Source organism: Orcinus orca, chromosome 4 (genome assembly GCF_937001465.1).
Source record: "Orcinus orca chromosome 4, mOrcOrc1.1, whole genome shotgun sequence".
Lineage (NCBI taxonomy): Eukaryota > Metazoa > Chordata > Mammalia > Artiodactyla > Delphinidae > Orcinus > Orcinus orca.
In genome coordinates, this window is record NC_064562.1 from 29,108,490 (window position 1) to 29,132,804 (window position 24,315).

The 24,315-nt window shown below is 38.8% G+C and overlaps 1 protein-coding gene across 1 annotated transcript in view; it reads right to left on the minus strand.

Annotated features, from left to right (window-relative positions):
- The window catches only part of NR3C2 (nuclear receptor subfamily 3 group C member 2), a 372,850-nt gene that overhangs the window by 93,081 nt on the left and 255,454 nt on the right, over nt 1–24,315 (minus strand). The window contains exon 4 of the mRNA XM_012535563.3: nt 22,693–22,809. Coding sequence (XP_012391017.1) covers nt 22,693–22,809 — 117 coding nt within the window. The remainder of the gene's footprint in view (nt 1–22,692; nt 22,810–24,315) is intronic.

The following is a 24,315-nucleotide window of genomic DNA, read 5'->3' on the forward strand; positions in this document are numbered from 1 at the left end:
AACAAAATGCTAAAGGAACTTCTATAAGTGGGAAACACAAGAAAAGAAAAGGACCTACAAAAACAAACTCAAAACAATTAAGTAAATGGTAATAGGAACATACATACTGATAATTACCTTAAATGTGAATGGATTAAATGCTCCAACCAAAAGACACAGGCTCGCTGAATGGATACAAAAACAAGACCCATAAATATGCGGTCTACAAGAGACCCACGTTGGACCTAGGGACACATACACACTGAAAGTGAGAGGATGGAAAAAGATATTCCTTGCAAATGGAAATCAAAAGAAAGCTGGAGTAGCAATACTCATATCAGATAAAATAGACTTTAAAGAATGTTACAAAAGACAAGGAAGGACACTACATAATGATCAAGGGATCAATCCAAGAAGAAGATATAACAATTATAAATATATATGCACCCAACATAGAAGCACCTCAATACATAAGGCAACTGCTAACAGCTATAAAAGAGGAAATTGACAGTAACACAATAATAGTGGGGGACTTTAACACCTCACTTACACCAATGGACAGCTCATCCTGACAGAAAATTAATAAGGAAACACAAGCTTTAAATGACACAACAGAGCAGATAGATTAAATTGATGTTTATAGGATACTCCACCTGAAAACAATAGATTACACTTTCTTCTCAAGTAATATTCTCCGGAATAGATCACATCTTGGGTCACAAATCAAGGCTTAGGAAATTTAAGAATACTGAAATCATATGAAGCATCTTTTCCGACCACAACGCTATGATTTTAGAAATCAATTAAGGGAAAAAGACATAAAAATCACAAACACATGGAGGCTAAACAATACGTTACTAAATAACCAAGAGATCACTGAAGAAATCAAGAGGAAATCAAAAAATACCCAGAGACAAATGACAACGAAAACATGACGATCCAAAACCTAGGGGATGCAGCAAAAGCAATTATAAGAGGGAAGTTTATAGCAATACCATGCTACCTCAAGAAACATGAAAAATTGCAAATAAACCATCTAAACTTACACCTAAAAGAAACTAGAGAAGGAAGAACAAGCAAAACCCGAAGTTAGTAGAAGGAAAGAAATGATAAAAATCCGAGCAGAAATAAACGAAATAGATACAAACAAAACAACAGCAAAGATCAAGAAAACTAAAAGCTGGCTCTTTGAGAAGATAAACAAAACTGATAAACCTTTAGCCAGACTCATCAAGAAAAGGAGGGAGAGGACTCAAATCAATAGAATTAGATATGAAAAAGGAGAAGTAACAACTGACACTGCAGAAATACAAAGGATCATGAGAGATTACTACAAGCAACTCTATGCCAATAAAATGGACAACCTGGAAGAAATGGACTAATTCTTAGAAAGGTATAAGGTTCCAAAAATAAACCAGGAAGAAACAGAAAAGATGGACAGACCAATCACAAGTAATGAAATTGAAACTGTGATTAAAAATCTTCTAACAAACAAAAGTCCAGGACCAGATGGCTTCACAGGTGAATTCTATCAAACATTTAGAGAAGAGCTAACACCCGTCCTTCTCAAACTCTTCCAAAAAATTGTGCAGGAAGGAACACTCCCAAACTCATTCTACGAGGCCACCTTCACCCTGATACCAAAACCAGACGAAGATGCTACAAAAAAAGAAAATTACAGACCAATATCACCAATATTGATGAATATAGATGCAAAAATCCTCAACAAAATACTAGCAAACAGAATCCAACAACACATTAAAAAGATCATATACCATGATCAAGTGGGATTTATTCCAGGGATACAAGGATTCTTCAATATATGCAAATCAATCAATGCGAGACACCGTATTAACAAACTAAAGAATAAAAACCATATGATCATCTCAATAGATGCAGAAAAAGCTTTTGACAAAATTCAACACCCATTTATGATAAAAACTCTCCAGAAAATGGGCACAGAGGCAACCTACCTCAACATAATACAGGCCATATACGACAAACCCAGAGCAAACATCATTCTCAATGGTGAAAAACTGAAAGCATTTCCTCTAAGATCAGGAACAAGACAAGGATGTCCACTCTCACCAGTATTATGCACAAAGTTTTGGAAGTGCTAGCCACAGCAATCAGAGAAGAAAAAGAAATGAAAGGAATACAAATTGGAAAAGAAGTAAAACTGTCACTGTTTACAGAGGACATGACACTATACACAGATAATCTTAAAGATGCGACCAGAAAACTACTAGAGCTAATTGATGAATTTGGTAAAGTGGCAGGACCCAAAATTAATGCCCAGAAATCTCTTGCATTCCTATACAATAACAACGAAAGATCAGAAATAGAAATTAAGGAAACAATCCCAGTCACCACTGCAACAAAAAGAATAAAATACCTAGGAACAAACCTACTTAAGGAGGTAAAAGACCTGTACTCAGAAAACTATAAGACACTGATGAAAGAAATCAAAGATGACACAAACAGATGGAGAGATATACCATGTTTTTGGATTGGAAGAATCAATATAATGAAAATGACTAAACTACCCAACACAATCTACAGATTCAATGCAATCTCTATCATATTACCAATGGCACTTTTTACAGAACTAGAACAAAAAATCTTAAAATTCGTATGGAGACACAAAAGGTCCCAAATAGCTAAAGCAATCTTGAGGGAAAAGAGCGGAGCTGGAGGAATCAGACACCCTATTTCAGACTATACTACAAAGCTACAGTAATCAAGACAATATGGTACTGGCACAAAAACAGAAATATAGATCAATGGAACAGGATAGAAAGCCCAGAGATAAACCCATGCAGCTATGGTCAGGTAATCTATGACAAAGGAGACAAGGATATACAATGCAGAAAAGACAGTCTCTTCAATAAGTGGTGCTGGGAAAACTGGACAGCTACATGTAAAAGAATGAAATAAGAACACTCCCTAACACCATACACAAAAATTAACTCAACATGGATAAAAGACCTAAATGTAAGACAATATACTACAAAACTCTTAGAGGAAAACACAGGAAGAATGCTTTTTGACATAAATCACAGCAAGATCTTTTTTGACCCACCTCCCAGGGTAATGGAAATAAGAACAAAAATAAACAAATGGGACCTAATGAAACTTAAAAGCTTTTGCAGCGCAAAGGAAACTATAAACAAGATGAAAAGACAACCCTCAGAATGGAAGAAAATATTTGAAAACGAGTTAACAGACAAAGGATTAATCTCCAAAATATATAAACAGTTCATGCAGCTCAATATTAAAAAAACAAACAACCCAATCCAAAAATGGGCAGAAGACCTAAATATACATTTGTCCAAAGAAGACATATAGATGGCCAAGAAGCACATGAAAAGCTGCTCAACATCACAAATTATTAGACAAATGCAAATCCAAACTACAATGAGGTATCACCTCACACCAGTTAGAATGGCCATCATCAGAAAATCTAGAAGCAACATATGCTGGAGAGGGTGTGGAGAAAAGGGAACCCTCTTGCACTGTTGGTAGGAATGTAAATTGATACAGCCACTATGGAGAACAGTATGGAGCTTCCTTAAAAACCTAAAAACAGAATTACCATATGACCCAGCAATCCCAGTACTGGACATATACCCAGAAAAAACCATAATTCGAAAAGACACATGCACCCCAATGTTCACTGTAGCACTATTTACAATAGCCAGATCATGGAAGCAACCTAAATTCCCATTGACAAATGAATGGATAAAGAAGATGTGGTACATATATACGATGGAATATTACCCAGCCATAAAAAGGAATGAAATCGGGTCATCTGCAGAGACGGGGATGGACCTAGAGACTGTCATACAGAGTGAAGCAAGCCAGAAAGAGAAAAACAAATATCGTATATTAATGCATATATGTGGAGTCTAGAAAAATGGTACAGATGAACCAGTTTGCAAGGCAGAAATAGAGACACAGATGCAGAGACCACACCTATGGACACCAAGGGGGGGAAAGTGGGGGGGTGGGGGGCAGGATGAACTGGGAGAGTGGGATTGACAATATATACACTAATATGTACAAAATAGATAACTAATAAGAACCTGCTGTATAAAAAAATTAAATTAAATTTTTAAAAAAAGTCATGATCATGGAGTCACAGAGCAACATTAAGTTCTGAAACACGCTCATGAAAATAAAAGTGTAATTTACAAGCAACGCAGGCACAGCATGCTAGAGAGGTTCCCGCAGCCTGGTGTAATCACAGCCACGGATTTACAATGCACAAGCCATGGCCAAGTGTCCTACCACACCCAAAGGGTGTGTCCACTGACTGACAAGTATGTTATTACACTCATAAAAGAACATGAGTAACAGCTGACCGATTTCGATATTCTTATATTAAAATTCAAGCTGGGCTTTCTACAATAGGTTTCCTTACTAACCATCCATTGAGAAGAATATTTGTTCCTGGGATGAAACGCACCCCCCAAAAAATAATCTTCCTTCAGCTGTGTGCCTGGCACTGCTCCCCAAGGTCAACTTCCTGCTGACACCACCTGGAGGGAAAAAGGTCCACACCCCCAAGTTTACAGCCTGTTTCTCATCTTCGGAAGTTGCACCTTTTCCCCTATACCAGGAATGGTAGCCTTGCGTCCAGTCAACTTAAGTGCAGAATTAATCATGACTACAATCTAAAGGGATTTCCAGGTATGACCTGCATAGAATGACTTCAATCATGAGTGTAGTTCCACACCATTCAGTTATATAGGCACTCAGCTTTCTCATGAATGAAGGTCTTCTAAATCCTCCCTGGTAGCACTGTCTTTTTTTAGCTGATAGGCTTCTTCATTTCCCAGAAATGTACTGGCACAAGAAATGTACAGCCCCAGAAATGGGGCTGCAAAACTGTCTTTGTGTTTATGGCCATGAACACAGCATTGCTTATTTCCACTTCACTCAACAGGCCACTCGAACATGGATGGAGAGTTTCTGTCCATTTTGGTGAAGACAGGTTCTTCTCCCTTCTGAAATCAGCACTTCTCCCTGACTCTGACTTTGGGTTATATGTGGATTCCACTGATTTAGTTAATAATATTTGGAATTTACTCCACTAAACCTCCTCAACCAAAACTTCATCTTAACCTACTCTTCTTGGGTTTGCCTCACTCCTTTGTTTTCTCTACCTTCCATTCCCTGTTATCCTTGTTTTTTTTTTTTTTTTACACTTATTTCGGAGGCTGTTCCTCCAGTTTCGTTCCTCCAGTCCTTTTACTCTAGGTCAACTCATCCTAGCTTCTCTTGACTTTGAATTTAACGCACCACTACAAACTATCTGACCAGGGCTAGAACTCCCACCTTAACAGCAAAAACAGCTGTCCCCAAATGTTATCCCCCCAATGCTTGCAACAAAAATTGTGGTTAAATAAGCATAATTAAGAAAACACTTAAAAATTCTCATCAAGGAAAGAAGAGGTATGCAAAACTGTTTCTTATCATTTAAGAAGTTGCCAAATTATGCTATACAAGTCAATATGAGATCAAGACTTATATGTTTCTTGGAAACTACACCTTCCTGGTGCAGGGTTGAAAAATAATACTTGTACTAGAACTTTCTTAAAATACCATCCTTGGAATCTTTGTTACGGTTATGGGATTGGTTTTAAAATGAAGTCCATTGTGACTTTAATAACTGTATAACCAAACTTAGAGTTTTTTGCTAAATTCAGCTTAGTAATGTATGAACAAGGTTTGACTTCTTATTCATTCATTCATTCATTCATTTATTCCATAAGCATTTATTAAGTATCTATGTGCTAAGTGCTCTGGATATGAAGGCAAAAGGATAACTCTGTTCCTAAGAAATTCAAAGACTATTTGGCAAGAAATACTTATAAACAAGTAAGTACAATAAAATCTGTGAAATGCTACAATAGAGGCTTTGGAAGCACAGAGGAGGTACTAATGAACTTGACCTAAGGAAGTCATAAAAAAGCTTTAAAGGAGAAGAAGTCTTAATAAATTATATACATAGAGAACATCTCAGAACTGTGTAAAAGACTGATCTGTGAAGGGTACAATTTATGTAGAGTTGGAGGTGATGAATTTTTTGAGGTTGGTCTGAAATGGGTAATAGGGATTTATTAGCATAGGGGAGGGATATGTAGGCCATTTAAAAACTGTGTGGACAAAGGCACAACCAGAAGGTTGTGAAGAAGTAATCAGAATGGATTTTCAAAAAGGAAGGGAAGTGTCAAGGAGTAAGGAGAGATGGGGATGAGGTAGGTGAGTATGTAGAGGGCCAAAATCAGGAAGGCATCCAAAAATTCCAGAGTGGTAGACATATATCCAGGAAAGACAAAAACTCTAATTCAAAAGGATACATGCACCCCAATGTTCGTATCACTACTATTTACAATAGCCAAGACATTGAAGCAACCTAAGTGTCTATCAACAGATGAATGGATAAAGATGTGGTATATATACACAATGGAACATTATTGTTATAAAAAGAATGAAATAATGCCATTTGCAGCAACATAGGTGGACCCACAGATTATCATACTCAGTGATAAGTATGTCAGATAGAGAAAGGCAAATATTATATGATATCACTTATATGTGGAATCTAACAAATAAGATAAACAAATGTATATGCAAAACAGAAACAGACTCACAGATATAGAAAACAAACTTCTGGTTACCAAAGGGAAAAGGGCAGAGGGAGGAATAAATCAGGAGTATAGGATTAACAGATACACACTACTATATATAAAATAGACAGCAAGGATTTAGTGTATAGCACAGGGAACTATATTCAGTATCATATAATAACCTATAATGGGAAAGAATCTGAAAAAAAAATGTATAACTGAATCACTGTGCTATACACCTGAAATTAACCCAATATTGTAAATCAACTATATTTCAATAAAAATAAAAAATTCCAGGGTTTTGTTGGACACAGACTATTACATAGGTGATGGGCAAAATAATGGTCTCCTGAGGATGTTCACCTCCTAATCCCCAGAACCTGTGAATGTGTTACCTTACAGGGCAGAAGGGACTCTTCAGGCTTAACTAAATTTAGGATTTTAAGATAAAGTAATTATCCTGAACTGTTCACATGGTACCAATATAATCACAAGGGTCCTTGTAAGTGAAAGATGGAGGCATGATAGGCAGAGAAGAGGATGTGACAACAGAAGCAAAGTTAGAATGCATTGAATCTGGCTTTGAAGATGGAAGGGGGCTAGGAGCCAAGGAATGCAGGCAGCCTCCAGAAGCTGGAAAGGGAAAGGAAATGAATTCTCTCCTTGAGCCTCCACCAAGGAATACTGCCTGCTTACACATTGATTTTAACTCAGTGAGATCCATGTTGGACTTCTGACATCCAGAAGTGTAAGATAATAAATGTGTGCTGTTTTAAGCTTGTGTTGCTTTGTTATAGCAGCAAGAGGAAACTCATACACATAGGTACATAGGCGCCTCCTTCTTAGCCTTCCTATGTCTGGTGCAAATGAGAGGCCTTTGCTGTGCCTGAAGAAGGGAGCCATGTCACTCAAACCACCAAGGGGGACTTGGCAGGAACTGTCCCACAGCAGTGAACCAGAAGGAAGAGTCAGGGGTGGAGAAGTCGCTGACCATGCAGAGGGCACAGCTGGGCAGGTGGCAGGACCAGTCACATAGGATGATGTCCAGAAGTGGCTCAGAACCCTACGAGGGGCTGGGGAGCAGGCAGAGGCAGAAAGGGGTGTGTGTGGGGTTGAGAGCAAACAAGCATTGTGTCCACTGCTTTAGGATGAGTCACAGGATCCCGTTTATTCTGAATTTCAAATAGCCCGAGGGGAGGCTTCAGATTTTGTTTTTTAAAGAAAATAAATCAAACGCTTTGAGAAGGACTGACCCGCTGGCTATGAAAGCCTGTGTGGGAACGGGGCAGTTAGTGAGCCTTAGAGTAAATAAATCAAGTAAAGCTAGCTTCTTTAACTTCTATTTTGAATCTGTTTTCGACTCCAGAGTATTTTAATAAAATCTTTTATATCATATTTAAAGCCTGATAAGAACTTTTCTTTAACCATAAAACAGCTGGAAAGCCAACAATAGTGTCACCACTAACATTATCTGAAAACGTTTAATGATGTGGCCCAAACCGACTCTACTGAGTAAAGATGGAGAAGCGGGTCAAGAGGTTTTACTGTGAAGAACAAACATTGTGCACCGAACAGACTCGCCTGAGGGCCTGGAAGACACCGGGCACACAGATGTTTCCTTCTAACTCACATAAGCGTGAGAGGAGACCACCATGGTGGGGCCTGGGAACTGTGAATGTGGGCGCGAGATGCAACCCCAGTTCCCTTCTCTCTGCTCCTGCCTGTCCCCAGAGGGTACAAATGTCTACACACGTCCAGGGTGTGTCCAGGGGGCACATGAGCAGAAGTGAGGTGACACTGAGGGTGGCATTTCTAAATGTGTTTCTTCTCTTGTAACAAATCACAAACCTCACCAAGGTCCCCTCTTTTCCCTCTCCATTTCCTTCTCAGGATTATTCCCACCTTCTCTCTCTTATCCTCCTCTTGTTTCCCCAATACAGAATGTCAGGGTCACTGTTTCAGGACCTGTCCTCTCTGGGGATAAGGAACCTACCTTCACCTTTGAGTTCTGAACACTCTGCCCCAGAGATGTGTAGCATTTAAATGTACAGCTTATTCAATATGCTTAAAGTTTTAGTGAGGCACAAAACTAGTACAGTCAGTGGACTAAAAGCTAACATGGCCCTTTATAAGGCTATGTTAGGGCTGGCAAGAAAAATGCAAATACATTAACTTAAAATATTTTTAGGGGACTTCACCTAGTGAAGAAATGTTTACCAGATGGTGGTTACTGATTCACTTGAGAAAAATAAAAATAACATTAAATAGAGAGAAAAAAAAAAACTAAAGGGCTTTAAAAAAAACCAATGAAAGATTTTTCTTATCCTAAGAAAAATGCTGCCAATGCCAATGTTATAGCAAGCCCTGGAACAGTGGTTCTCTGCTCTGATGAAGTGATGTACGATGTCTAGAGTTTTATAAGATCAAGATGCTGCCATGCTCCATCCACATTTACAACATGAGAGTCTCTAGGTGCAGGGCATGGGTGAGTGTGTTTAAAACAAACACTTGAAGTGCTGGAGAGGGTGTGGAGAAAAGGGAACCCTCCTGCACTGTTGGTGGGAATGTAAATTGATACAGCCACTATGGAGAACAGTATGGAGGTTCCTGAAAAAATTAAACATAGAGTTGCCATATGATCCAGCAATCCCACTCCTGGACATATATCTGGACAAAACTATAATTCAAAAAAATACATTTACCCCTATGTTCATAGCAGCACTATTTACAATAGCCAGGACATGGAAGCAACCTAAGTGTCCATCAACAGATGAGTGGATAAAGAAGATGTGGTGTGTGTATGTGCGTATACACACACACACACTCATATACATATACATATATATACACATACACACACATACTTACATACAATGGAATATTACTCAGCCATAAAAAAGAATGAAATGCCATTTATAGCAACATGGATGGACCTACAGATTATCATACTAAGTGAAATAAGTCAGAAAAAGAAAGACAAATACCACATGATATCACTTATACGTGGAATCTAAAATATGGCACAATGGACATATATACACTACCAAATGTAGAATAGATAGCTAGTGGGAAGCAGCCGCATAGCACAGGGAGATCAGCTCGGTGCTTTGTGTCCACCTAGAGGGGTGGGATAGGGAGGGTGGGAGGGAGGGAGACACAAGAGGGAAGAGATATGGGGACATATGTATATGTATAACTGATTCACTTTGTTATAAAGCAGAAACTAACACACCACTGTAAAGCAATTATACTCCAATAAAGATGTTAAAAATAAATAAAAAGAAAAAATAAATAAAATTTTAAAATGTGGCACAAATGAACTTATCCACGAAACATAAACAGACTCACAGACATAGAGAACAGACTTGTGGTTGCCAAGGCAGGGTGGGGTGGGGTTGGGGAGGGATGGATTGGGAGCTTGGAATTAGCAGATGTAAACTATTATACATAGGATGGATAAACAAGGTCCTACTGTATAGCACAGGGGACTATATTCAATATCCTGTGATAAACCATAATGGAAAAGAATATGAAAAATAATGTATACATAACTGAATCACTTTGCTATATACCAGAAACTCACACAACACTGTAAATCAACTATACTTCAATGAAAAAAATTTTTTAAATAAAAATGGAACAAAGACTTGACAGATGAGTTAGAGAGGCAGCAAGAACTGAGAACAATCGCCCCACTGGATTGCTGATCACACAGTCCTCCCCATTCCCATCATTCATCATTCTTACGTGGTGTAACCTTTAGAATTTGGCTTAAAATTTCTAATCTGACTCAACTTTACCTAAAAATATGAGTATTTACAGAATGGAAAAGTGTTTTTGCTCTATGAGATTTAAGTTTTTGCTTTAAAAAAATGTAGGGCTTCCCTGGTGGCGCAGTGGTTGAGAGTCCGCCTGCCGATGCAGGAGACATGGGTTCGTGCCCCGCTCCGGGAAGATCCCACATGCCGCGGAGCAGCTGAAACTGCGTGTCCGGAGCCTGTGCTCCGCAGCGGGAGAGGCCACAACAGTGAGAGGCCCGCATACCACACACACACACACACACACACACACACACACACACAAATGTAAAAACAGACCTAATTAACATATGCAAATGTTTCTAAGTAATTAACATGAAATGCCTGTCATTTATATGGCAAATGAAGATGTAACTGTCTGAATTTTCACTGGTGAATTAGTCTAATTTTAGGATGAAGAACAGCTTGGTTTGAAGATTGATAGATTAAGAAAACTGTATGTTGAAAGAAATCTTCGATTATTTAAAAATTTTTTAAATTGTTCATAAAGGTGTCTCTCAGTTTCTCTGGTGATGCTGAAGTCAGTTCTGAAGAGTTTCCAGGGGAGACAGCAACGTGCTGGGGCAGGTCAGAAACTGAAGGGAGATGTCAGCAGGTCGGCTGCTAGCAAGTGGCCCCGCGAATCCCAGCCTGTCTTCACAGACATTTCTTAGTATCTGTTACAAGAGCTACAAGAGAGACAGACAAGGCATGCATTCTGAAGGGACCAACCAGAGCTGCCTCAGCCGTCCTCAGGCTAGAAACAATTTAAAAGTCTCTAAGGTGGCCAGAAAGCTTTAAAGTTGTATTCAATTTTTTGGTAAGAATAGGAAGGGCTGATTTTCATAGTCCGAGTTCAGAGTGCCAACATCAAATGAAGAATGCTGTTGACTGATGGATGCTGATGTCGGAATGGAGATGGTCTGCAGGTAGGGATGAGCGTGGGTCTTCTGAAGGATTTCATGATGCAGAGCTGCTCCTTTCCAGACTATGTCCCAAGCAAGTGTCAGTACGTGCCATGGGACCATTTGATGGGATCGATGCACAGCGAACACAACCGGGATGAACACCCCCAAATATGGAGGGACGGAGTTAGAGAATGGCATCCTGACATGCCACCATCTTGTTGCGAGAGACACAAGTCAGGAAGTTGACACTGCTCTAAAGCAAGGAGAAAGCTCTAGGGATGTGTCCCACTGTCAACACCGAAGCTACACTTAAGTACATCGTTGTAAATTTCGAATGCTTATCTGGCCCATAATAAATGTCTTCTTTCTTAGAGATTAGCCCTTTGAAAACAAGGCCAGTGCCTGCCTTCTCCTGGCTACACTGGCAACATTGTGGGGAACACCTGGAATTTAGGAGGAGTGTGATGGATATTTGCTGAATGAAGAATCAATGGATGGATTCATCAGAGATACACTTTTAAAATACTGTGATGATCCTCCCCTCTACAAACCAGATTAATCTTAATACAGAAAATAATTATACGGTAACAGTAACTGCTTAGTGTCACCACTGTTTAAACATATTTTACGTTATTGTGCTCTCAAAACAAATACCGTACAAAACAAAACACTTGGAGGAATACAGAACAATTACATCTTGGAGTTTCTTGTTTTCATGACCTAACTCAGCAACTGGCTTTACATTGCTGTTGACAGATCTACTCTTCAAAATAATGAAGCAGCACATTCAGAAGAAACCATTTTCACTGGCTCTGCTAGTTCAGCTTTGAAGAGCCTCTTCGTCAAAATGTAAATCATTATTTTTTAGTCAGCAAACGTCTTGACTCTTCTTCCATCTTCATTCCCCCAATTTATTACACAGAACTTTCTTTCCTTTATTAATCACTGTAATGAGTATGCATTTTATAACTTGATAAATCAATAAAAATATTTTAAAAATCTGTTAGAATTGGGTTAGCTGTTAAAAGGTATGTTATCTGTCTCAGAAAAATCATCATCAATGATACTAAATATCATACTTATTTATTCCTGAAGATTGAAGGGCTGTTTTATTTTTTTTTATTTGATTGGAATATAGATGATTTACAATGTTGTGTTAATCTCTACTGTACAGCAAAGTTATTCAGCTATACATATATATATATACTTTCTTTTTCATTTTCTTTTCCATTATGGTTTATCACAGGATATGAAGGGCTGTTTTCTAATAGACAGTTGAATGGCTTTCTGTACCTTTCAGAGGTGAGAACAGAGACTTTACTGTTACATAAAGAGGTCCCTCCCCCCTTTTTATAATCACACTATTTTACTATGAAGCAGGGAGAAGAGGATATTTATCAGAGAGCCAACAAGCAGCAGATCACTAGTCTGCAGATTTTTCAAATGAAAGAAAAAAGACTAAGTTATATTCCTCAGTGTGCATACCTGTTAACTGAAAGTAAATGAAATCAATGATTATAACTGAGAAACCAGAGTCTGAGGTAGATGATACCTACAGAATAGGCAGGGACTTTACGTAGAGTGATGGATCAGCTCTTTCTAAGATGACTGAGTGCAGAAAACCTATGATGCTTGGTTTTAAGTGGTTTGTCCTTCCTTCCATACTATCTCCACATACCTCACCCCTACTCTTCCATGAGCCCAGAGTGCACCCGCAATCCCAGTGTGTGGCATTTAGGGAGAGAGAACGATTCAGGTTTAGAGAGGTGTTCTATAAGAGAATGTCCACCTTACACATTAACAGATGGTTTAAAAAAAAAAAATTAAGATTTGCTATTTTAATGCTTTTTGTGTTTTGTTCTGGTTTGTGTGTTTTCAAAGTAGCCATCTCAAAAACTCTTGAACTCCAAAATAGAGCCTTTGCAGTTCTGTTCCAAGAGGCATGGAAAGCTATTATTCTGTTTTGTCCATCAGCTTTTTAAAAATGGATACTTTTTACTTCTAAATATATAGATAACTTAGAATGTGTGAATAAAAATCAGGCTCTTGGAAAAATTGCTATGATTTAAGAGATGCTCCACAGTTAAGAGATGACTATAATGGCTACAGGTCTGTATTGCATCTACTACACTCTGATCACTATCTACACTTACAGCTCCCTTCTGAAAAATGGGGTCACAAAAGGCTTCTTGTCACAGGCTGTCATGCTTTGTACCACAGGGACCTATAATTGGCCATGCCAGCCTGAGTAAGGTAGGGGCAGCAGAGGCAAAACCAGCTGTTTGTCTATGTCTCAGCCCAATCAGAAGCTCTGTTCTGGATGGTGACCAGCCAGTTGGCCGGGACCTTCTTTGGGGAAGTTTGAATACAAGACACTCAGGGGACAATGATGACAGAGAGAGAGAAGGCAGTAAGTAGAAACAAGTGCAGTGGAAAAAAAAAAAGAAAGAAAGAAAGCAACAAGGTAGGGAGGAGAGAGCATGGAAGAAAGAAGCTGACAAAAAGAGAAAAAAATCAAAAAGTCCTAGAAATTAAAAACCTATTGTGTCTTAAATGACATCCTGGTATTTCCCAAAGACAAAATGTGAAACTAGCAATATTTTTATAATAAAACCCCATCATCTGCGGTAACCCAAAAGAGTATAACAACAATATAAAGCGCCATGAACAAAATGAAAACAAAACAAAATCCCCAAGATTTTACCAGAGAGTTAGAAAAAGAATCGTGTATTACAGAAAATATCGGTGAGTGTGTGGAACTGCAGGGCTGCTGTAGACCAGTCTAAAGAGACCTGTATATCTGAGACGCTTCTTAGGAAGGACAGCTCTGATTCATGCCTATTGAGACAACAAATGCAAGATCTCAAAGGTGGAAATGTTAAGCTCCAGGCCCACTGGCCCTTTAAGTATGACTGGGATGATGACCTACCAGGACAGACTGCAAATGCAAAAGGAAATGGAAGCAAAAATGGGCATCTGTATACCCAGCAGAAGGTTTCTAGCATCCCTGGGTTTTGTATTTAAAAAGACCCAAGATAAGCAGCCTACTTGGGTAAGCTCACTGAGGCTCAAGTGCGGCTACGAATATGTATATTCTTGGGAGGGAAGAACGTTTGTATCCAATGCCTGTATTGCTTCTGTTCTAAGACGTTATCAGTCACGAAAGAAGACACCAATTTTCCCCCCCCCCCTTTTTCTTAGCTTTGATGTTTTTCTTTTTTTTAATTTTTATTTTATATTGGAATATAGTTGATTTACAATGTATTAGTTTCAGGTGTGCAGCAAAGTGATTTAGTTATACATAAATCTATTCTTTCTCAGATTCCAATTTAATTAGAGTTTTGAAGGAAACTAATACAAATTAAACGTACATATTGGTTGCAAATTATAATCACAACAGTCAAAAATCTGAAAAGAAAGAAATTCCTCAGAGTTGAAGAAATATAATAAATCTTGAAATGCTGCCTGCTTCGGGACTGACCCTAAACTCTCCTTCTGAAATTCTGCAAGGTAAAAATACCAGTTGTTTAATTCAAATTGTATTACTATGACAATGAATATGGCTTAACTTATAAATGAAGATTCAAAAACCGTACTTTCACTGATTTATAGAAATGTGTTATTTTCCCCTCCACTTTCCTGCTCAAAAGTCCCACTTAAATTCTTATTGTCTACAAGCAAGGGGAATGGGAAGGGGGAAAAAAAAACCTAAGGAATGGTATTTCTTCATAAAACTCGGTACACTTGGGCTTTCTAAACTTCTACAGACTACTGCATATCATGCCTCAGGAGACCCTTAAAGATATAAAAATTGTTTTTCTTATTGGATTTCAGATATTAAACCTCCTCTCTCACTGGCACTGATCCTGTAATTTCTCTCCCCAGACCTGTGCTGCATGTGAATTTTACAGGTGCCGGACCATACAAGCTAGTTGGAGCAAGTTGCTGGCAGGTAAAGCCAATTTTCCTCAAGTAAAAAGATCTCTCTCTGGCCTCTCCATGTTGGTCATAGTTCTGTCATTCTTTTGTCTCTGGGTCTTTTGTTTTTCACTTAACTTCTCCATTTCAGTTTTTAAAGCACTTCCCAGCAGGAGACTTACTGATGTCTCTAGATCTTTTTTTTTTTTTTCCTTCTCTCTCCTTTTTTCTTCCTTCCTGTTTGGCTTTCTGTATATGTCTAATTCTTTACCTCTTCTGCTCAGCAGCATGACTAATCTTGTTTCCCTTCTTTTCAGTTCAAAATTGTGAATGCTATTTTCTTTAAATTTGATTACAGAACATGTTCATTAGGATTGATAAACTAGGAAAGAGGGAAGAAAAACCTTATCTGTCACCTTCACAAACACAAACGTTTTTGGTATTCTCCCATTTCCTCCTAGTCTTCTGACCCATGCAAATCTTTTCCTATAGAGCTGTAATCATGGAATAAGGAACCTAAATCGTTTTGCATACTCATTTTTCTTTATTACTTTTGTGCAGAAAGTATTCTATGTTGTTATGAATTTTCCTAGCCGTAATTTTATTGGCTGATTAATATTGCATCATGTGGATGAATTTTAATTTAAATATTTTTCTTTTTTTGGTTCCATTCTTATCAGGAATATAAGAGTATCCATTCCTTTGAATGGTTCCCAGCATTAATCTCCTGTCTCCCTACCTTTTTCACCTAGTTGCCTGCCTTCCAGTCTGCAAAAAAGCAACCATGTGAGGTCTGCTGTTGCGACTGCTTCCTGTGTCTGAAATTCTTTTCTCTTTTCATATGACATGTTCCATTCCAGGAGGAAAAGGTGGACCCAAGATGGCCACCCTTTAAAGGCTCACCTGAGTAAAAGTGATGGCTGGGATTAGGGAACACTGCAGATAGTCATGGAAGTCAACTGAAACCAGAGTTAGGACTATACTATGGTTTGTGAAATTTCCATTTTTAAAGCCACAGGAAGCAAGATTTGCATATTTTAGAGTCTTCATTAAAGGAACGTGAAAGTAGACTTTAGCATATCAGGTGAAAAATGAATCAGGGGGGTGGCTTGGAAAAGAGGAAAGACAACTGTATTAGAATCTTTAGGTTGCATTTCTCAAGTTTCTGATGATAGCATCTTGGCTTCCAAGTTCCTCATCTGTGAGTGGGAGGAGTGGGAAAGAAAAACCTCTAAGATCCTCTCTATATTCTATGGCCAGAGTACAGTCAAGCTAGAAACGCCCCAAAGGACTCATTCTTGATATGAGGTCCACATAGCCTTGACGCTGTGCTTTATATTTTAGGAGCAGCTCTAAAAGACACACATAGATCATCCTCTTCAGATCACTGGCAGTAAAACCAAAGTGATGAATTGCTTTGGAGGAGGCTATGCAAAGCAGTACATTCTCATGTAAATAAAACCACGCCTCTTTGAGATCTATTATTAGGGGCTATTGCAGAGTGGTGGGCCCAGCCTGGGGCCAAAGAACTGTTATTTTCTTTTTAATTTCTCTGTTGACATTCTCACATCTTCTGCTCTATTTTACTTTGCATGCGCCCTGAAGCTCAGCAGGATTTTAAAGAAAAGGGATAGCACCTGTAGGAAGAGGAAGGGAGTGGATCTAGAGAAAAGGGAAGAGGCACATTTTATGGCTTTGGTTTCTGATAAATATAAACCTACTCATTCTTCTTCCTTCCACTTTCTAAGGGAGAGACTAGTTTGGGGACATGGTTAGGATTACATGCTAACCAGCTGACAGGATAGGAAAAAAAATATTCTAAAGTATTCTGAATTCCTGATGTCCTTAGAAGGCAGATGACTAATTTTGCTCCCAGAGTCATGACCATTCACTAACAGAAAATGTCTTTCAAGTACAGGGTTGCATCTGCTGCATCCCCCAAGAAAGGTAACAGGAAAGAAGGGTGAAGAAAAAGAGACTGCAGACCTGCTTTGCTAGGAAAACAGGGGTGAGACTGGAACATGCATAAGAAGGGTTTAATTTAAATCACATTTCATTTAAAAAATTGCTTCACATTAAAAGGTTAAACTTCATATTATCTTTTAATATAATAAAATTGCTTGCATTTCTTTTTGCCCAAATTGAAACGGAAAATGAGGCTTCAAAATAAATTATAAAAGAAAAATGGCAATGTATGTGACCACAAGTGGACACTTAGTAAAAGTGAATTATTAATCCAGGAACCAGAAGCAGTTAAAGTATAACTTGAACCTAAAGAAAATGCTGCTTTTATAAATATTGATTTCTACTCTGCCCATTTTTTTTTAACATCTTTATTGGAGTATAATTGCTTTACAATGGTGTGTTAGTTTCTGCTTTATAACAAAGTGAAGCAGTTATACATATACATATATCCCCATATCTCTTCCCTCTTGCGTCTCCCTCCCTCTCACCCTCCCTATCCCACCCCTCTAGGTGGTCACAGACCACCGAGCTGATCTCCCTGTGCTATGCGGCTGCTTCCCACTAGCTATCTATTTTACATTTGGTGGTGTATATATGTCCATGCCACTCTCTCACTTTGTCACAGCTTACCCTTCCCTCTCCCCGTGTCCTCAAGTCCATTCTCTAGTAGGTCTGCATGTTTATTCCTGTCCTGCCCCTAGGTTCTTCGTGACCATTCTTTTCCCCCTAGATTCCATATATATGTGTTAGCATACGGTATTTGTTTTTCTCTTTCTGGCTTACTTCACTCTGTATGACAGATTCTAGGTCAATCCACCTCACTACAAATAACTCAATTTCGTTTCTTTTTATGGCTGAATAATATTCCATTGTATATATGTGCCACATCTTCTTTATCCATTCATCTGTTGATGGACACCTAGGTTGTTTCCATGTCCTGGCTATTGTAAATAGAGCTGCAATGGACATTTTGGTACATGCTTCTTTTTGAATTATGGTTTTCTCAGGGTATATGCCCAGTAGTGGGATTGCTGGGTTATATGGTAGTTCTATTTTTAGTTTTTTAAGGAACCTCCATACTGTTCCCCATAGTGGCTGTATCAATTTACATTCCCACCAACAATGCAAGAGGGTTCCCTTTTCTCCACACCCTCTCCAGCATTTATTGTTTGCAGATTTTTTGATGATGGCCATTCTGACCGGTATGCCTACCTGCCCATTTTTGACTCAGTTTTCAATGACCTCAAGATTCAAGGTAAGCTTTTTCTCTAGTAAAATGTTTTACCGAAATCCATAAAACCTACCCTGCATACCTAGAAACCAGCAACAAAGCATGTGGATTCTGTATCATGTACTACTGTGCCAGGCCTCACTTACAGACCATCACAGACACAAGAAAGATACCTGGTGCCACAGCTGCCATTAATAGATAATCTGAGCTATTTTTAAAATGTCAATCTATAAACAGTGGACCCGTTTCATATAGAAGAGTGATGCTGGGTGTGTGCTTTGGTGCCAGGAACAGAGATCTCAGTTCTGGCTCTGCCACTACCCGGCGCTGTGGCCTTGGGCCAGTTCTTTAACCTCTCTGGGCCTCCATGAACTCACATTTAAAATGGACAGGTTAACAGTATGTATCACATGGTGTTATATGATATTTAGAAGACACGACACATATATAGAGGGCTTAGCTGAATTCTCAGCACACAGAACCCTTAAAAATGCCAATTAATCATGCATTCACTCAACAAACAACTATTGAACACCTACTTTGTGCCAGGCACTGTTCTAGTTACTGGAGATAAAACAACGAACAAAAGAGACCAAAATTCCTCCCCTGATGGAATGTATATTCCAGCAGAAAATATCTCACAGTTAAATAGCGCTTACAATTATTTACTCTTATTGCTAAACCAGTGGGTCTCAATGCCACCCAGGGCATACTTAGCAAAGTTTAGAAACATTTTTTTAAAAATTTATTTAATTTATTTATTTTTGGCTGTGTTGGGTCTTCATTGCTGCGTGGGCTTTCTCTAGTTGCGGTGAGCGGGGGCTACTCTTTGGTGTGGTGTGTGGGCGTCTCATTGTGGTGGGTTCTCTTGTTGCGGAGCATGGGCTCTAGGTGTGTGGACTTCAGTAGTTGTGGCACATGGGCTCAGTAGTTGTGGCTCACGGGCTCTAGAGCACAGGCTCAGTATTGTGGTGCATGGGCTTAGTTGCTCCACAGCATGTGGGATCTTCCCAGCCCAGGGCTCGAACCCGTGTCCCCTGCAATGGCAGGAGGACTCTTAACCACTGTGCCACCAGGGAAGCCTAGAAACATTTTTGGTTGTCACACTGGGGGAAAAGGGACAGCTACTGACATCTAATAGGTAGAGACAAGGAATGCTGATAAACATCCTACAACACACAGGACGGCCCCACAGCAAAGACCTATCTGGCCCCAAATGTCAACAGTGCAGAGGTTGAGAAACTCTGTTCTGAAGGTTATGTATGGACTCAACACAACCCTGTGAGGTAGGAACTATAAGTATGGCTACTTCATTAGTATTTTATAGTAACTGATAGTAATGACATTTTATAAAGTGTGATCATACAGTATTTATAGTAATATTTACATAGTATATGTAAATATATAAGATTTGTAAAGCTATACAAAAATTGCACAGAGATATTTTAAAATATACCTCAGCAGTGTGTGTGTTTAAATTCAGATGGTAGATTTTACAAAACTGATTCAGAGTTCATTTTATGACCAACGGCTGTACCACTGTGCCATTTAGATTTTAAATTATTCATCTGGCCCGATCCTCGCTCACATGCTTCAGAAGGTGCTCTTTTGTGCCACATCTGCGCTGATTTGGACGTTAGAACAAGGAAGCAGTGTGGCACATCAGAACCTCCAGACCCGGGGTCCAGAGATCCAGATCTAGCTCCAGCATCTCACTGGCTGTGGCATCTTAGGGCAAGCAGCTTAACTTTTCTGGGCAACTGAGGTTCACCATCACCAACATGTGGGGCAATCGTGTCCCTCAGATCATGTGTGCAACTGCCATGGAATCTGCAGTGAGAGTTTCCACCACCCACCACACCACCAACGTGTACAGGTACTGACTTTTTTTCACTGTGCCCTGACGCATTTACTGTTCTCCACAGCCTAGGAGGTAGGCACAAGCTGAAGGAAACAGGGGCATGGAAAGGTGTAACCTGCCTCTGAGGTTGCAAGTTCAGGAAGTGGCAGAACAAGGGTTCTCACCCAGGCAGTGTGGCTCCAGGGCCCGCCCTCTGGACCAGCATGGGCTGCTCTGGCTGAGTTCAAGCCACCCAGGATGCTCTCACAGGAGCAGCGCCACATGGCCACAGCTCATCCACCTCTTGATTCCCAAGAGCTGCTCTGTTCTGCATGCAGCCACGTTCCTCCCTAGTCCTGACTAGTCAGGCAGTTGGTGCTTTCATCAAAGCAAAGAGTGAAATCTCTTTGTGTTTCTTTTTTGAATTACTTTATTTCTTTTAAATAGGTAACTTGTGTACACAATACACGCATTAGTCCAATATGAAGTTCAAAGGCACAGAAGAATATACAGTGACAATTAATTTTCCTTCCTATCCTTGTCTCCCAGCTACCCAGTCCTTTCTACTGAGACCACCACCATGACTAGTTTCTTGCATTATCGTTCCAGAAATGCTCTATACAATATATATTCTTTTCTGAAAGCAGATATACAACTTGTAGTACACGAAACATACTATTTTGCAACCTGATTTTTTTCACTAAACAATATTTTGGAAATCAGTCCATATAGAGCCCCCTTTATTCTTATTAGTGTCTGAGAGTATTCTATAATTTATTTCATCAGTTCTGAACAGATAAATATTTAATGTGTGTCTGATACTTAACAAGGCTACAATGAACATCTTATGCATATATCATTTCTTACATTGCCAGAATATACTTAGGATAAATTCTTAAAAGTGGAATTGGTGAGTCAAAGGCCTTGTGCCTTTTAACATTTTATTGAAATAGCTGAACTGCTCTCCATAGAGGTTATATCAATTTCTACTTCCACCTAAAATGCAGGAGATCAACACTGGGTTTTACTTTTATTTCTATACTCATCAAACAATATATCATAAAAATGTTTTATCTTTGCCATTTGCAAGAAATTGTATCTCATATTTTAAATTTGCATTTCTCTTATTAGGATTAGATTGGGACTCTTTTCATGTGTTTCAAGAACCAATTGTATTTCTTTTATTATTCTTTTCCCTATATTTTGTTCACATTCCTGTTCTTTTCATTCTCATTTTTCTAATGAGTTGGTTTCCTTTTCTTATGGAATTAGACAAGCACAAGAAATAAACCCTTTGCCTATAAGCTGCAAGTATTTTCCCCCAGTTTTTTATTATTTGCCTTTGCAGTAATATGTGATTTGTAAGTAGTATTGATTTCCTCCGTTCTTTTCTCTTATAGCTTCTGGGTTTATTTAATACTCAAAAAGTATGAAATACGCCACTTGCAGAATATAAAAATATCCATGTTTTCCTTCAGTACTTCTGTGATAGCAGAATTTATTTTGGAGGATCATAGGAGTTTGGATTCAACTTTCTTGTTTTCCAGATGGCTTCGCAGTTGTCACAATAATTTCTATCGAATAACCTATCCTTTCCCCACTGATTTGAAATGCCAACTTTATTATATACAAAATTCTCATATTATTTGAATCTATTTCTTGACTTTCTGTTGATCGGACCATCCATAAACAAATACACAGACCATTTGAACTACTGTAGCTCTGTCATATGCTTTGCTGTGTGGCAGAGCTAGTTGTCCTTATTATTTATCTTTTCCAGAATTTTGCTGGCTGTTCTTTAGGAACTTAGAATCACCAAGTGGTATTTCTGCTGGGCTTGTGTTCTATTCATAAAATAACTTAGAGAAAACTGATACCTTCAAGACGTTGAATCTCCCCACCCAGGGACGTTGTATACTTTTGTGTTTGGTTCAAGTCTTTACCTGCCCCACTCTTTTGGTGAGCTCCTGTAACATTTTTAAAGTTTTGTTTTTTGGGGTTTTTTTGCTTTTTTTTTTCATATAGGTCTTCCTTTATTACATTTACTCCTAGAGTCAGGAATATATTCCTATCTGGTTAATGTTATCACTTATAGGTCTTATTTCTAAACAGACACAGTAATAAAAACTGTTAGCTATAGTTCTATGTAAAATATCATTCATTTTTGTTTTGGTTATGCACCCAGTTCTTGAAACCTTAGCAAACTCAAGAGGACCACAGCCACATAGCAGACTTGTTTTCAACTCCTTCTCCTAAGAAATATTTTTCTCCTGAAATGTTTTAGCATAAATGTAGAACTTACTAGATTTTTAGAAATCTTTGCTTCATGTTAGCTTCATTTTCAATTTTGGGAGTATAAAGCCTAGTGGTGTGATATCCATCTTAACAACTCTTACTGAACTAAAACTACAAAACTTACCTCCTAAATTCATTCCAGCTTGAAGACACTTCTGAAGTCTGCAGGCAGGACAATTCTTCCGTCGAATCTTATCAATTATGCAATCATTTCTTCCAGCACATAAATAGTTGTGTTGCCCTGAAAAAAATAATAAAGAACCGTTGTTACAATAAAGACTATTATATTAATATAAAGTACTAATATGTACAATCAGGTAATGAAACATCCTCTTTCCTGCCTTGAAATCTCTTCTTCAAAAAAGTAGAAGGGAAACATGATTTGCGAATAATATAGGTACAGAAATCGTCAGTTTCACACAGCTGAGACTTTAGGTTACAGATGATAAGCTTAATGTTTATTTCTAATAGGTTCCCATAGAAGTAAAGCTGCACTCCTCACTGTTTGAATTTCTTGGCATGCACCCTTGCAGGAGATGGTGCACATTTCATTCAGCCATCACCCAGCACCAATCTAAACAAAGGCCCCGCTGCAGGGTGTTCTTTTCTTTTTAATTTTATTGAAGTATAGTTGATTTGCAATGTTGTGTTCATTTCAGTTGTATGGCAAAGTGATTCAGTTATACATACATATACATTCCTTTTCATATTCTTTTCCATTATGGTTTATCCCAGGATATTAAATATAGTTCCCTGTGCTGTACAGTAGGACCTTGTTGTTTATCCAACCTATATATAATAGTTTACATCTGCTAACCCCAAACTCCCAACTGTTGTAGCTGTTTAAGCTCCTCTGCCTATCCACATTTACACATGTCATTTCAACTGGAAGACTTGCAAATTATACAACTAGAAATGTAGAATGATTTCATTTTGCATGCCAAACTGGCACCAAAATAATTCAGAGGCGGAATATGCTTGGGGAGGCGGCCTCTACCGGCAAAATGCAAAGCTGTACCCTAGCTCTATTATTCATTTATGTATTCCAATAAATATAAAATATCTACTGAACATCCACTAGGGATCAGGCAGTATGAGACACACTGCGGAAACAGCAGTGAATAAGACGGACAAAAGTTCCTGTTCTCGTGACCCTACCGTGAGGGCGAGACAGTCAACAGACAAGGTAAGTAGGTAAAATGTACAAGTGCTGGACAGTAATAGATGCTCGGGAGAAAAATGAAGGGAAGGGCACAGGACATGGTGGAGGTGAGGAGGGTGTTGATATTTTAGAAAGAATGCAGGTGAAGCCTCGCTGGAAGGCGACTTCAAAATAAAGCTCTGAAGAAAAGGACGGCGCTAACTATGTTGACATCTTGGGGAGAAAACAGAGTAGAGCAGAGGGAAAAGCAAATGAGGGAGGGCAGGGGTGGGGAGGAAACCTGGCATGTTTAAGAAACAGCCAAGGATGAAAGATGGAAAGAATGAGTGAACAGTAAGAGGAGACGAGGAAAAAGGGCCAATGTGACTCAGATCACGTAAGGCCTTATAGATCATGTTCAAGACTTGGAGTAGATGGGAAACCATGGGCCTAGAGGGCTTTTAGCTGAAAAGCCACTTGATGTGATTTAAGTTTCACAGGATGGCTCTGGCCGCTGTATAGAAAACCGACTGCAGTGGACCGAGGACAGAAGCAGGGGGACTGGGGTAGCAGGCTGTCCCTATAATCCAGGGGAAGATGATGGTG